The sequence below is a fragment of the Dendropsophus ebraccatus genome, chromosome 3, assembly GCF_027789765.1.
Source record: "Dendropsophus ebraccatus isolate aDenEbr1 chromosome 3, aDenEbr1.pat, whole genome shotgun sequence".
NCBI classification, from domain to species: Eukaryota; Metazoa; Chordata; class Amphibia; order Anura; family Hylidae; genus Dendropsophus; species Dendropsophus ebraccatus.
Window position 1 is genome coordinate 20,060,589 of NC_091456.1, and position 14,080 is coordinate 20,074,668.

Genomic DNA, 14,080 nt, shown 5'->3' on the forward strand with positions numbered 1-14,080 from the left:
ATTAATAACCACAGAACAGATATCTACACATGCCAATAACTAGGAAAACACACACAGTACAAGTAGTTTACATCACACTGACTGACAACCATTGATACATTCTACCGTTTCTTCTGGAACCCGGTCAGGAGTGTTTAAAATCGTGAAGGATTACTGTATGTCCAGAAAGCAACAAATGTAGCAGAGTCAACAGTCATAGGGTTAGAGAGGTGCATAATTCACTTTAGTCTGAGGAATGATTGGCCTCTATTCGGAGATAGGAAGGATAGCACAGTAAGCAGCAGTATTTTTCCCTTCAACACAAGTGGAACTCAACAGACCCCAAGTTATGATAGGTCAAATATAATTATTTTAATCATATTCATTTACATATTGGGACCATGTGCTCTCTATGTAGATTCTATTTCACTGCTCTGCAAACACATCATGTGATCACGCTGCTCCCATAAACCCATCAACTGGTTTCAGAAAGTTTATATAGATTTGGAATTTACTTGTTTAAAAATATCAAGTCTTCCCATAATTATCAGCTGCTGTATGTCCTGCAGGAAGTGATATATTCTTTCCAGTCTGACACAGTGCTCTCTTCTGCCACCTCTGTCCCTGTCAGGAACTGTCCAGAGCAGGAGAGGTTTTCTATGGGGATTTGATGCTATGGACAGAGGTGGCAGCAGAGAGCACTGTGTCAGGCTGCAAAGAAAATACGAGTTTCAATACATTTCAGTGCTTACACCGCCTGCCCTTAAGATAGAGATTATATATTAGGATACCGAAGTAATGTGCAGAAGGCAAAATACATGTGACCTGCATCTGTGTGGGGTGACTAGTCCTTTAAAAAAGAGGAAAACTAAGGTCCTGTGTAACTGCGACCACCGGAGACGGTGATGGTTTCATTGTGCGTTATTGAGAAGTCTCATTCGGTTGTGCCTTATGACTTTTGAGAAAAGAAAGAAAAATGCAAAGTTGTGCGCAGTGAACACCTTACAATTTGTTGGTTCGTCAATCACTCAATCAAATCCCCAACCCAAATAAATATAAAGCCATTTAAGTACAGCCTAAAGTCTGAATTAAGACAAAGATAAGAGACAAGACTTAAAGCAATCACTGTGTATTTCTTATGAGTTGTGTCAAACTTCAATTGTTGAAAGTATTCCTGGACTTACAACAAGTGAAACACGCTGGAATTACTATATGGATGATGTGCAGCAGTTGTTATAGAAAGTGGTAACCTGTAATAAAGGAGATGGTGCTAATAGCCTTATAAAAAAGAGTAAGCACTGATCACTCCTCTGATCAATGTTCCCAGAAGCAATATTAAAGTCCAGCGAAAAATTTTTTAAAGCATTGTAGTGCCTTCTAAAAGGTATACAAATCACCAATATACACTTATTATGGGAAATGCTTATAAAGAACGTTTTTTCCCCTCACTACTGCATCAAGGCTTCACTTCCTGGAAAAAATGGTGATGTCACGACCCGACTCCCAGAGCTGTGCGGGCTGTGGCTGAGGGATGCTCAGTGTCCCTCCAGTGCCCTGTGCCCCCCTGCGCCCCCCTGCCATCATCCTCTCCAGCAGCCACAGCCCGCACAGCTCTGGGAGTCGGGTCGTGACATCACCATGTTATCCAGGAAGTGAAGCCTTGATGCATTAGTAAGTGCAGGGGATAAAAAGCACTTTATAAGCATTTCCCGTAATATGTGTATATTGGTGAGTTGTATAACTTTTGGGGGGCAATACAATACTTGAATAAACATTTTCGCTGAACTTCTCCTTTAAATGGAAATTTTTGAAGGCCACCGGTTTATTACAGGTACAATAACCCCTGTCATTCTGTAACTAATCCTATTGGTGGGGATTGGAAATCTGTTATTTCTGAAGAGTCAGCTCTACCCACTGTCGTGCAATGGGGGTTGAGATTACCCAATGAACCCAAAGACACATTGTTATGTATACACTGATAAATGGAAGCATCGGAAGACTTCAACCAAGGGCTTAAATGAGTACACAACGTTTTGGACCTAAGGGAGCAGTTATCACCTATACAACCCATATCAGAACTATGTGATTCGCACTCTGTGGGGGAGCTCAGCTGATCATCAAAGACCAAAGGCTGCTGATCATCGGCCTCTTCACAGATGACAAAAACAGTGTTTGGCTTTTCAAAGTCCATGGAGAGCTCCTTGGCTCGCATCCCATTGGATGAGATGATTTTGAGGGAGCTTGGATATTCTGTGGCCGGCTTTTGGCACAGACTGTGGTTCTCCTTTGCTAAGGAAGATGTTTGGTCAAAGGGAACATAGTCAGAGGAATCACTTAGCAATCCAAAACACGGTCGTGTCCTCTTGAGGTTGCCCGATGGGAGATTCCGATGGAGGTGTGCAGAGTGTGTAAGGGGATAGGATGCATTACTGTCAGAAGATTCGGAATATAGACGAATAAAATTTTCCCCGATCTGAGCGGCAGACCCAGCTCTCCTGGGGATCTTGGGGCTTTGAGTCTTCACAGGTGCAGCAGAACCCTAGAAAAGCAAAATCTTGTGTGTTACTGGCATCAAATATAAGACTGGGGACAGGGACTGATGTGAATGTTGACAGACAATCTCTGTGCTGGGCTATGAAATAATCTGGGTTAATTCTTCATATACAACTGTGAGCAATAACCAGGTGCAAACTCTTTTTGTTAGGGTATCAAAATCCTTTTTTTTTTTTCTTTTTTTTTGGGAGTTTTTGCTATAGGTGAAACCCCTCTTCCCTAGTTGTTGCACATACATAATATAATGTATGCTAATGTTTTAAAGCTGCTTTAGATCATGGCTCAGTTATGTCGGCTTTATGTGACTTGCCAAAGTGGACTAATATAGCTCTGCCAGTCGGACCAGATGTGCAGCACATTTTACAGCAATCTGCACAATATAGAGAGCTCAGGGAGCCGTCGTCTTCCAGCTATACTTATATTTTGCTATGCTCTATATGATGTAGCTTTCATGTCTTTCCCCTTCATACTAGGGCCATTAACCAGCATTGCATCTATTCCGAGCTGGTCACAGAAATAGAAACTCTTCATATCTGAATAAATGCCTTTAAAGGGAACTAATCGCTAGAAAATTGCCCCTGCAGCTTTAAATATGGTACATTACTATATGAACCCCAGCACAGTTTTCAGCCATAGGGTATGTTCACACGGGGTAATATAGGTGGAATTCCGCAACAGTCCTGTCAGCTGCGGAATCCGACCGGCTTCAGTGTCTCCATGGGATGGCTTGTGTGCCTCCACTCCCTGCTCAAAGAATTGACATGTTAGTTTTTTGAGTGGAGAGCGACAGAAGTGGAGGAGCGCGAGCCATCCCATAGAGACACTGTGTGACACTGGGGCAGGAGGGATTCCACGACGGGGAGTTCGCCTATATTACTCAGTGTGAACATACCCATATAAGTAAAATCTATGAGCGTCTATGTAAATTATACATTCGTAGGCATGGGGGCAGTCCTTAGCTGCTAACTGGTCATGATTGTCGGGAAACATCATCAGTCATGTCTCCCTGGGAGCATCAGCATATAGGAGCCAGTAGCGTCACAGAGGGGCCATATCTGAGCACCAACCCTCTCAGGGAGGCATGATTGGTGAAGATGTTTCCCACCAGCCGTGACTACTTAGCAGCTGAGGACCGCCCTTATGCCTACATAGATAAGGACAGCCCCTATGCCTACATAGATCAGGACCGCCCCCATGCCTACATTGATAAGGACAGCCCCTATGCCTACATAGATAAGGACAGCCCATTTGCCTACATAGATCAGGACAGACCTTATGCCTACATAGGTATAATTTACAAAGTATGTTTTGGGGCCATAGTGATTACGGTACTTATATGGCTGGAAACAGTGCTGGGGCCATATTGGGAAATTTTCTAGTGACTGGTTCCCTTAAGGCATTGTTCAGCTCAGTGTAAATAGAGACAAACATAATTATAATAAAGCTAGTAGGAAAATGCAGATATTTACTGTAAGACGTTCAAACCAAGAGTGGAAAAAAAAAAGATACATTAAGGGTACAAACCCACTTGACGTATTTGCTGCGTGAATCAGTCTTAAAAATAAGCAGGCAAAACGCAGGTTGGCTTTATACAATTGTTCTGTGAAAAACGCATGTAGCTTCACGCTTCAAAAATACGCAATTGCTTATTTTAACGCAGAACAATTGTATAAAGCTAACCTGCGTTTTGCCTGCTTATTTTTAAGACTGATTCACGCAGCAAATACGTCAAGTGGGTTTGTACCCTAAGAGTATGTATACATGACATATACAGTATATGTGGATATAAACTGCAGAACTCATGCAAAAATATTGGCGAGTTCCTCTGCATAAAATCTGCCCCCAGTGCTGGGTATTTGGTGGTAAGTCTTTCATCCTGTCTCACTCCTGCCTCTCTCCCGCCTCCTGTCAGAGATGTGGATCACATGTCCTACATCTCAAAAAAATGACGGCGGTGGGCAAGAAATTAGAGAGGCACGGGTATGTGTGTGATAATATGATGGAGGCACGTCGCGTGCCGGAAGATGCAGTTTCATGGTCAGCGCCATCTTGAATATAGTCCCTAATATACAAAAACTTCTGAGACACCAAGAAGAACAGGAGAGGTGTCAAAAAACTCAGGGGGGGGGGGGGGTGCAGTGAGTAACACCAGGGGGCTTATAAACAATTAATTTGGGGTGGGTATGGGCCTTAAAACTAAAAGGTAAATGGTTTTGCAATAATATACTCACACTGTCTACCAGTTTTGTGAAGGAACCACTGGAGGTACGACTCCGCCATTTCATCTGTAGCTGAGGCAACAGGCTGTTAAAAGTGCGAACACTCCAGGCCCTCCGTCTGGCTGCATCTACTTCTTCACCTTTACTTGGTGTATCCTCTACAGTTAGATCCACACTTGTGTAGTCTGACGTGAGCCAGTCAGATACCGAGGCTGGGCTTGTCACACTTCTCTTTAGATTTCCTACCTAGAATGACAACAAAACATCAATGCAGCAATGAGATGGCCGCCTGTGGAGCTACCGCCACCAAACATGAACCCAGACAAGTACAATAATTCAATGGTTCGCGCTTTGATTTTTAACATACGTCTTGCTGGGTCTTATTTTCAATTTTCTAGGTGCATGTTACTACAGGAGAACCATTACAAGTTGCTATCCAGATGGTCCAAGACTCCTGAGTGGCTTTATAAGTACAAACTCTCACCTACAGATAAATGCTGGAGATGCCTCTGACATATATTTGGTGGTCTTGTCCTTCTGGAAACAAATCGGAATGATCATCAATTCGGTGGCTTCTTGCAAACTGGCTCTGTCCATGGACCAAATTGCTTTAAGCAGACACTCCTCACCACACAAACCTTCAAAATATAATTTGGTCAGGCATTTGTTGGCGGCCGCCAAGTCCCTTATTCCGCTTAAGTAGGAGGAGACCAACCCGCCCACTGTATCCGAGTGGGTTGGGAAGGTTGATCAACTTTGTAGATTTGAAGAGTTGTCCAGCAGAATTAATGACTCTTTCTTGAAGGTATGGCATCTGTGGATCGAGTCGCAGTATTATCTAGCTTGGACTTGTTCTTTGCCAATGCAAGTGAGGCATATAACTCATCAGCCCTACCACCCCTGGGAAGAACCTCTAGTGCATCTTCAACCTGTATACAAGCCATTTGTACGTAGAGAACCAGCTGTCACCTGCACAGTGAGGATATGGACCGAAGAGAGTGATGAGGCTCTGAGGGATTGCTTTGAAACAACTGCATGGGAAGAGCTGCAGGATTCCCACTTGATGAAGGTCTTGGAGAGATTAGCCCTCTAGTGAGCCCAGCCATGGACCCTCTCCAGTTTGCTTATCGGCCGGGCATTGGGATGGATGATGCCATCATCCACCTACTACACAGAGCCCTTACTCACCTGGAGAAACCGGGGAACACTGTGAGAATAATGTTCTTCGATTTCTCCAGTGCTTTTAACACCATACAGCCGAGGCTACTGAGAGACAAGCTGGCCTTTATTGGAGTGGATCTCCACCTCTTAAACTGGATCCTAGACTACCTCTTAAATCGACCTCAGTATGTGAGAGCCAGGGACTGTGTGTCAGACACTGTGATCTGTAATACGGGGGTCCTCAGTATGTGACAGCCAGGGACTGTGTGTCAGATACTGTCATCTGTAATACGGAGGCACCTCAGGGTACAGTTCTTGCTCCCTTCCTCTTCATACTGCAGACTTCAGGTACAACTCACCTACCTGCTACTTACAAAAGTACTCTGATGACTCTGCAATATTCAGCCTCATCCCAGGTGAAGACGACAGAGTACAGAGAGGTGAACAGGGATTTTGTTGATTGGTGCCAGCGGAACCACCTGAGGATTAATGCTGGAAAAACCAAGGAGATGGTGGTGGATTTCCGCAAGCGCAATTTTCCTCCAAGTCCAGTGGACATCCATGGGACGGACATTGACACAGTGAACATGTATAAAAATCTGGGTGTGGTCCTCAATAATAAGCTGGACTGGGCTGATCACATGGACACACTGTACAGAAAGGGCCACAGCAGGCTCTACCTGCTCAGGAGGCTGAGGGCCTTTGGAGTCCAGGGGGCACTCCTTAGGACCTTCTTTAACTCAGTAGTGGCATCAGCCATCTTCTTCGGAAAGGCCTGCTGGGGGAGCGGCATATCAACCAGCGATAGGAACAAACTGGACAAGCTGATCAGAAGGGTCAGCTCTGTCCTTGGAAGCCCCCTGGAACCTGGGCAGTACTATCAGTGACCGTTTAATTCACCCAAAGTGCGAGAAGGAGCGATATCGGAAGTCCTTCCTTCCTGCAGCGGTTAGGCTGTACAACCAACACCGACCTATGCAGAGATCACTCCACAAAAAGAACTAAAATAGTCTAATGTTTTTCATTGTATCTTTTTTACCTTTTCTTCTCTTTGTCTACCTTAATCGTAATGCCTTTACTTTACCTTTTTGTATGTGTAACACACTGAATTTTCCCATGCTGGGACTATTAAAGGATTATCTTATCTTAGTTTATTTGGAATGATGTCTCAATAGCGGTCCACAATTGCAGTTATTGTACCTCCGCACCAGGTCATTATTGTTCTTCGCAGTACCTGTTACTACTCTATTTGTTATATCTGTAAGGGCCCTATTACACAGGATGATTATCGTGCAGGAAATCGTTAAATCGTTGACATTTAAACTATTATCGTTCCTGTGTAATTGCAGGCAACAATCGAAAAATCGCTTGTGTGTCGTTGATCGTTGGTTTAGATCTCACCCTAAAATCATTGTTAATCGTTCACTGTTATTCTGCATTCGTTCAATGCAATTCCAAATCGTTCCTTCTTTTGCTGGGATCAGATGGAGTAAATGATCGTTGTAACCATGGTAACTACCGACTATCGCTCTGTGTAATATGGTGAACGATTTCAGGTTAGTGATGGACAATCTCGTTTGCGATCGTTTATTGTTAATTGTTAAAAATCGCTTTGTCTAATAGAACCCTAATGGTGCGTTTACACAGACGGATTTATCTGACAGATCTTTGAAGCCAAAGCCAGGAACAGACTATAAACAGGAATCAGGTCATAAAGGAAAGACTGAGAGCTATCCTCATTTCAAATCCATTCCTGGCTTTGGCTTCCAAAATCTGTGTAAACGCACCCTAACTCTTCAGCTGATCATTGCAAGTCTTGTTCACTTGTTTGCAAGTCCTATATTGCTTTTCGGACCCGCCTGTTTGTTTTTACGTTTATATTAAATAATAACAATAATAATAATGAGAATTTAATTTTTTTTTTTAAATCACTCCATAAGAACACATGCAACACTTCATTTATGCCTATAGTAATACAGTCGGAATGTCAAAAGCCCCATTGTATGAATTTAGCGGTTTGCAGATCACATTCATATATTGTCACAATAACATAGAAGCACCAGCGAAACCTGGAACCTGGGCAAGCTTTCCAGGATATTACTGTATGCTTAGGTTATGGGAGCCCGTCCAATAATAATTATATATTAGGATATTGATATTTAAAGCAAAGCCTGGATCAATGTCTAAACCTTATTAACAAGAGAGGTATTCAGAGCAGAAAGCTAAAGGATTGTCCATTCCCAAGCATGCAACTTGCATGAACGTCTGCAGGTAGAATAGGGAGCAGAACCTACTCACAAGAAGCTTATTCTGAATACTACTAAGTAGCGTGGGAGCAATTGTGCATTACCAGGATTTCAGTAATAGCATCTTATTAGTTCACACACAATACTGGTCTTTCTTTATTAATTTTACATGTATAATGAGGGGATAGTTTGGCGGGCAACTGGCTCAGGATACACCAGTGGGCCCAGTCCAGCTATAAGTGAAATGTAGACATGACCTTATATACCAGGGATGAGCTACTTATGGCCAAAGCATTGGCTGTCCAGGCATTATGGGAATTGTAGTTCAGCAATCCCTTTTTTATACAGTGGGGCTTAGGGAGCAGTCTTTTCTGCAGATGCTATTATCACACATGCTTAAAGGGGTACTCCAGCTATTTTTTTTTTCTTCAGATCAACTAGTGCCAGAAAGTGCCAGAGATTTGTAATTCACTATTAAAAAATCTCCAGTCTTCCAGTACTTATCAGCAGCTGTATGTCCTGCAGGAAGTGGTGTATTCTTTCCAGTCTGACATAGTGCTCTCTGCTGCCACCTCTGTCCATGTCAGGAACTGTCCAGAGCAGCAGCAAATCCCCATAGAAAACATCTCCTGCTCTCCATAGAAACATAGTAGATTGTCGGCAGAAAAAGACCACTGGGTCCATCTAGTCTGCCCTTTTAGTACTTTCTTTCTTATTATCTTAGGATAGATATATGTTTATCCCAGGCGTGTTTAAATTCTGTTATTGTAGATTTACCAACCACATCTGCTGGAAGTTTGTTCCAGGTATCTACTACTCTTTCAGTAAAATAATATTTTCTCACGTTGCTTCTGATCTTTCCCCCAACTAACCTCTCACTGTGTCCTCTTGTTCTTGAGCTCAGTTTTTTTTTTACTAAAAACACTTCCCTCCTGAACCTTATTTAGTCCTTTACCATACTTAAGGGTTTCAATCATGCCCCCCCCCCCTCTTTCCCTTCTTTACTCCAGACTATACAGATTCAAATCCGTAAGTCTTTCCTGATATGGTTTATGCCTCACACCCTCCACCATTTTTGTAGCCCGTCTTTGGACCCGTTCTATTTTATCAATGTCCTTTTTTAGATGAGATCTCCAGATGGAAAAATACACCACTTCCTGCAGGACATACAGCAGCTGGTAAGTACTGAATGACTTTTTAATAGAAGTAAATTACAAATCTCTGGCAACAGTTGATTTGAAAGATTGATTTTTTTTTTCTGCTGTCTTACCTCTTTAAGAACTAGAGATGAGTGAATCTTGAGCACGCTTAGTTGCGTCCAAACCAAAGTGTGTGGCATGTGATTACCGGTGGCTGCAGAAGTTAGATGCAGCCCTAGAGTGTCTTGGAAAACATGGACACAACCTATGGCTATATCCATGTTTTCCAGGCAGCCTTAGGGCTGCATCCAACAGTAATCGAATGCCGTACCCCCGGGTTCGCTCATCTCTTTCGAGAACTCCTTGATATGTCGGACGGTGATATGTGCAGCTGTTATATTTTTACAATGTGTGGTATACTGACCACCAATTCAATTTGTATATACAGTAGCTTATACTGCATACAGAGAAAAAAAATATATATATATTGAAGACACTAGGAAAAAAACGGGCTTTAGAATTCACATTATTGTTATTACTAGCTACAAAAATTTTCAAAAATATGTGGATATTATATGGCAACTTATGCCAGTACTATAGGGTATCAGTGTATACCTATATACTGACCTGTACATGGGAAGAGTTTAAAGTAACACAGTTGGAGTGGTTTCCAGGCGAGATAACAAAAACCTCATCACTGTTGGAGTCGGCCACTGCCATGGTGCATGAGGAAGGATCATCCTGTTGTGACTGCTGTGAAACATCTGCCGCTATATCAGAGAACATAAGAAAGAAAACAGGAAGATCATCATGTGGCGGAGGAGAATGTGCCAGCTCTCAGGGTCTCTGCACATGGTTGTTAAATGACGCAAGTAAATAAATAACTGACACGCTTCACATAAAGGCCTGACTTTTATCTTGGCCTTCTAGGCCGGCCATGCCTTAAAGTGAAAATAAATCCAGAGAGAGAAATGCTGTCCGCTACCTCTTAAAATAACGACAGGCACAGAAAACAGCAGGAGATCTCCTTTTATCGCCCTCCATACCGAGCTGTAATGTTATAAGATAAAGCGTCGGCCTACGTTCATAAACAGAGGATTGTTTGCTTTTTTAAAATGTAAATTTTTACCCCCCCCCCCCACAAAAAAAGGGGGGGGCATAAAAAGAAAAGACTTTAAACGAACAAAGAGTAGAACGGCAAAGTAAACCATGAAGCATGGAACAGGGTCAGTGAGGAGCAAGAAAGCAAAGACATTGGGAGAGATTTATCGAACATGGTGTAAAGTGAAACAGGCTCAGTTGCCCCTAGCAACCAATCAGATTCCACCTTTCCTCACAGACTCTTTGGAAAATGAAAAGTGGAATCTGATTGGTTGCTAGGGGCAACTGAGCCGGTTTCACTTTACACCATGTTTGACAAATCTCTCCCCCTTCAAAACCATTTTACACCATACTGTCCACCAGGGGCGTAGCTAATGTCTCTTGGGCCCTGGTGCTAGAGGTCAACTTGGGCCCCCCCCCTTACCACATACTGACTAATAACACCACATACTGACTAACACCACCGCTGCTATTGACTAATACCACCACATACTGACTAACACCACCGCTGCTACTGATTAACACTACCACATACTGACTAACACTACCGCTGCTACTGACTAACACCACCGCTGCTATTGACTAATACCACCACATACTGACTAACACCACCGCTGCTACTGATTAACACTACCACATACTAACACCACCGCTGCTACTGACTAACACCACCGCTGCTATTGACTAATACCACCACATACTGACTAACACCACCGCTGCTACTGAATAAAATCCTCTGTACATAGACTAATATCACTTCATACAGTCATATAGAGGTGGAAGCAGCTCCACACAGGCTCTATACACCATATACATTACAGTGCAGTTATATCAGGTGACTCACAGGGGACGTCTTCTCTGATCGGAGTTCTTCCCTTTTCATCTTCTCCATCTGCCCTGGGCCGTTATGAGAACTTTTTGGAGCCACGAATCCACAGAATCTGCCAGACAGACATATTAGGCTCCTCACACTGACACCATCCTCATCTCTCTACAAACTGCACATCTGTATTGGCCCCTTTACACCCTCATTTAGTAGGTAGCCCTTACACTATGTGATTACCCTTATAGTACATATCCCCCTATTGTATACACCCCCCGTGTAATCCACCTTATAGATGGCCCCACAATGTTTCCCCCTTATAGATGGCCCCCTGTGTTGTCCCTATTATAGATGCCCCCCATGTTATCCCCCATATAGATTGCCCCCATGTTATCAACCATATAGATGGCCCCCATTTTATCCCCCTTACAGATGCCCCCCATGTTGTCCCCTCCTCCTGCCCCTCCATCATCATACTACAACCACCTGCACCATAATACTACTACCCCTTCATCCTCCTGCCCTTTCATCATCATACCACTACACCCCTCATCATCCTCTTGTTCCTTCATCATCATACCACTACACCCCATCATCCTCTTGTTCCTTCATCATCATACCACTACACCCATCATCATCCTCTTGTTCCATCATCATCATACCACTACATCCCCATCATCCTCTTGTTCCATCATCATACAACTACCAACTACACCCCTCATCATCCTCTTGTTCCATCATTATACCACTACATCCCCATCATCCTCTTGTTCCATCATCATACCACTACACCCCCATCATCCTCTTGTTCCATCATCATCATACCACTTCACCCCTCATCATCCTCTTGTTCCATCATCATCATACCACTACACCCCTCATCACACTCTTGTTCCTTCATCATCATACCACTACATCACCATCATCCTCTTGTTCCTTCATCATCATACCACTACACCCCCATCATCCTGTTGTCCCTTCATCACCATACCACTACACCCCCATCATCCTCTTGTTCCTTCATCATCATACCACTACACCCCCATCATCCTCTTGTTCCTTCATCATCATACCACTACACCCCCATCATCCTCTTGTTCCTTCATCATCATACCACTACACCCCCATCATCCTGTTGTCCCTTCATCACCATACCACTACACCCCCATCATCCTCTTGTTCCTTCATCATCATACCACTACACCCCCATCATCATCATACCACTACACCCCCCATCATCCTCTTCTTCCATCATCATACCACTACACACTCATCATCCCCTTAAAAACAAAAAAATCTATACTCACCTGAATGATTTCTGTAGCCCCCAGGTCACATGCACTGGCAGGCTTCCCCCGGCGCGTGGGGGGGGGGCTTAGCGCGGAGGGGGCGGAGCTTCGTGGGACCTGTTTTTTTTCCCAACGCGATGCTCCCTGCGCCGAAGGTAGTTCCCCCCCGGCTCCCTGGGGAGCCGCAAGACAGCCGGGGGCCCCTGCCTCTTGTGATCACAAGAGGGAGTGGGAGGGGAGCAGTGCAGTGGCAAGGGGGGGCCTCGCGGGCCCCCCCTTGGTAGCGGCCCGATCGCGGCGGTGACCGCGGACGCTACGCCGCTGCTGTCCACCTACTTTTGGACCACCCTGTATATGAAACTAGTTGATTGGAAAGAAAAATTAAGTGAGAACACCTTTATCTTTCTCATACAGCGTGGTAAGGGAAACACAATTTTTGATAACTTCCACAGATATAGTGTGTGTGTGTGTGTGTGTTTGTGTGTGTGGGGGGGGGGGGTATTCCACCTACCCTGCAATATGAATTTTAGTAGCAAGATCTATAAATTGCATCAATTAGTGGATCTTGTACCTCCCACTGGGACATTTTCCAATCTGACAAGGACAATGTTTGCAAGAGAAGTTACATATGAAGTTAGAGTCTTTTGCACCAGAAACATACGACCTAAAGCCCCTTTCACACTAGCAGATTATCGACAAAAAAAGTTGATAGCTATGCTCCTTTGGCCAATAATCGGCTCGTATAAAAGGGTCCATGATTAGCTGATGAGCGGGAAAACAAAGATCGCAATCAGTAGCAGATTATAATAGGCCAGTTTCGGGCGGCAGCCCGGGGCCCTGAACTCCTGGGGGGCCCATGGCCACCTAAAAAGACTGGTACTTTCAGTGGTGTTCTGTCTCCTGGCTACATTTCTGCCATGATTTGCAAAAAATCACTGCTTTTTTACCGCAATTTTGCACAAATCAGGGCATCATGATATTACCTATCCTGTACTATGAGCACCATGCTAGTGCTGCCATAGTTACAATAGGATGGGGGGGCCCAGGCTTGGTGAACAGCCCGGGGCCTACGTTAAAGTTAATCTGGCCCTGATCGCAGGATATCTAAATGGCTGCACAAAGGATGCAATGATTGTTCGTGCAGCCTGGCCGTATGACGATCTTGCTGGTTGGCACTCAGTTACAACCATGGTCGGGCCATGTAAAAAGACTCCTAAAGATGAATATACTGTCTATCAAGGAGGGAAATCATTGGGTGAAGTTAGATGTAGACATGACTTGGGGTCATCAGGTAAAACCTATTAAGTTGGGGAGTGGTATAGTACGCCCTATGAAAAATGCTGTTGTACCATACACTTTGTATAACTGGGTGAGATAAGCCCCTCCTCTTCCTTATTATTTCTATAATGACCCGGAGACGTTCCTTGCTTTAATTATTTTGAGATGTCCTTCCTTAGAAGTCTCTAACCTGTTGTTATATTCCCATAGCACACACAGTGCTGAGGATGAAGGTAATTTTCTACCTTGATCCTCAGCAACACGGTCAGAAAATCTTGACTTTATTTCATAT

At 43.9% G+C, this 14,080-nt stretch overlaps 1 protein-coding gene across 1 annotated transcript in view; it reads right to left on the minus strand.

The window, feature by feature from the left end:
* Positions 1-1,731: 1,731 nt before the first annotated feature.
* LOC138786407 (uncharacterized) overlaps positions 1,732-14,080 on the minus strand; it is a 34,665-nt gene continuing 22,316 nt past the window's right edge. Inside the window, exons 6-8 of the mRNA XM_069963398.1 lie at positions 9,925-10,067; positions 4,764-4,997; positions 1,732-2,518 (exon numbers count right to left, since the gene is read on the minus strand). Coding sequence (XP_069819499.1) covers positions 1,826-2,518; positions 4,764-4,997; positions 9,925-10,067 — 1,070 coding nt within the window. The 3' untranslated portion in view covers positions 1,732-1,825. The remainder of the gene's footprint in view (positions 2,519-4,763; positions 4,998-9,924; positions 10,068-14,080) is intronic.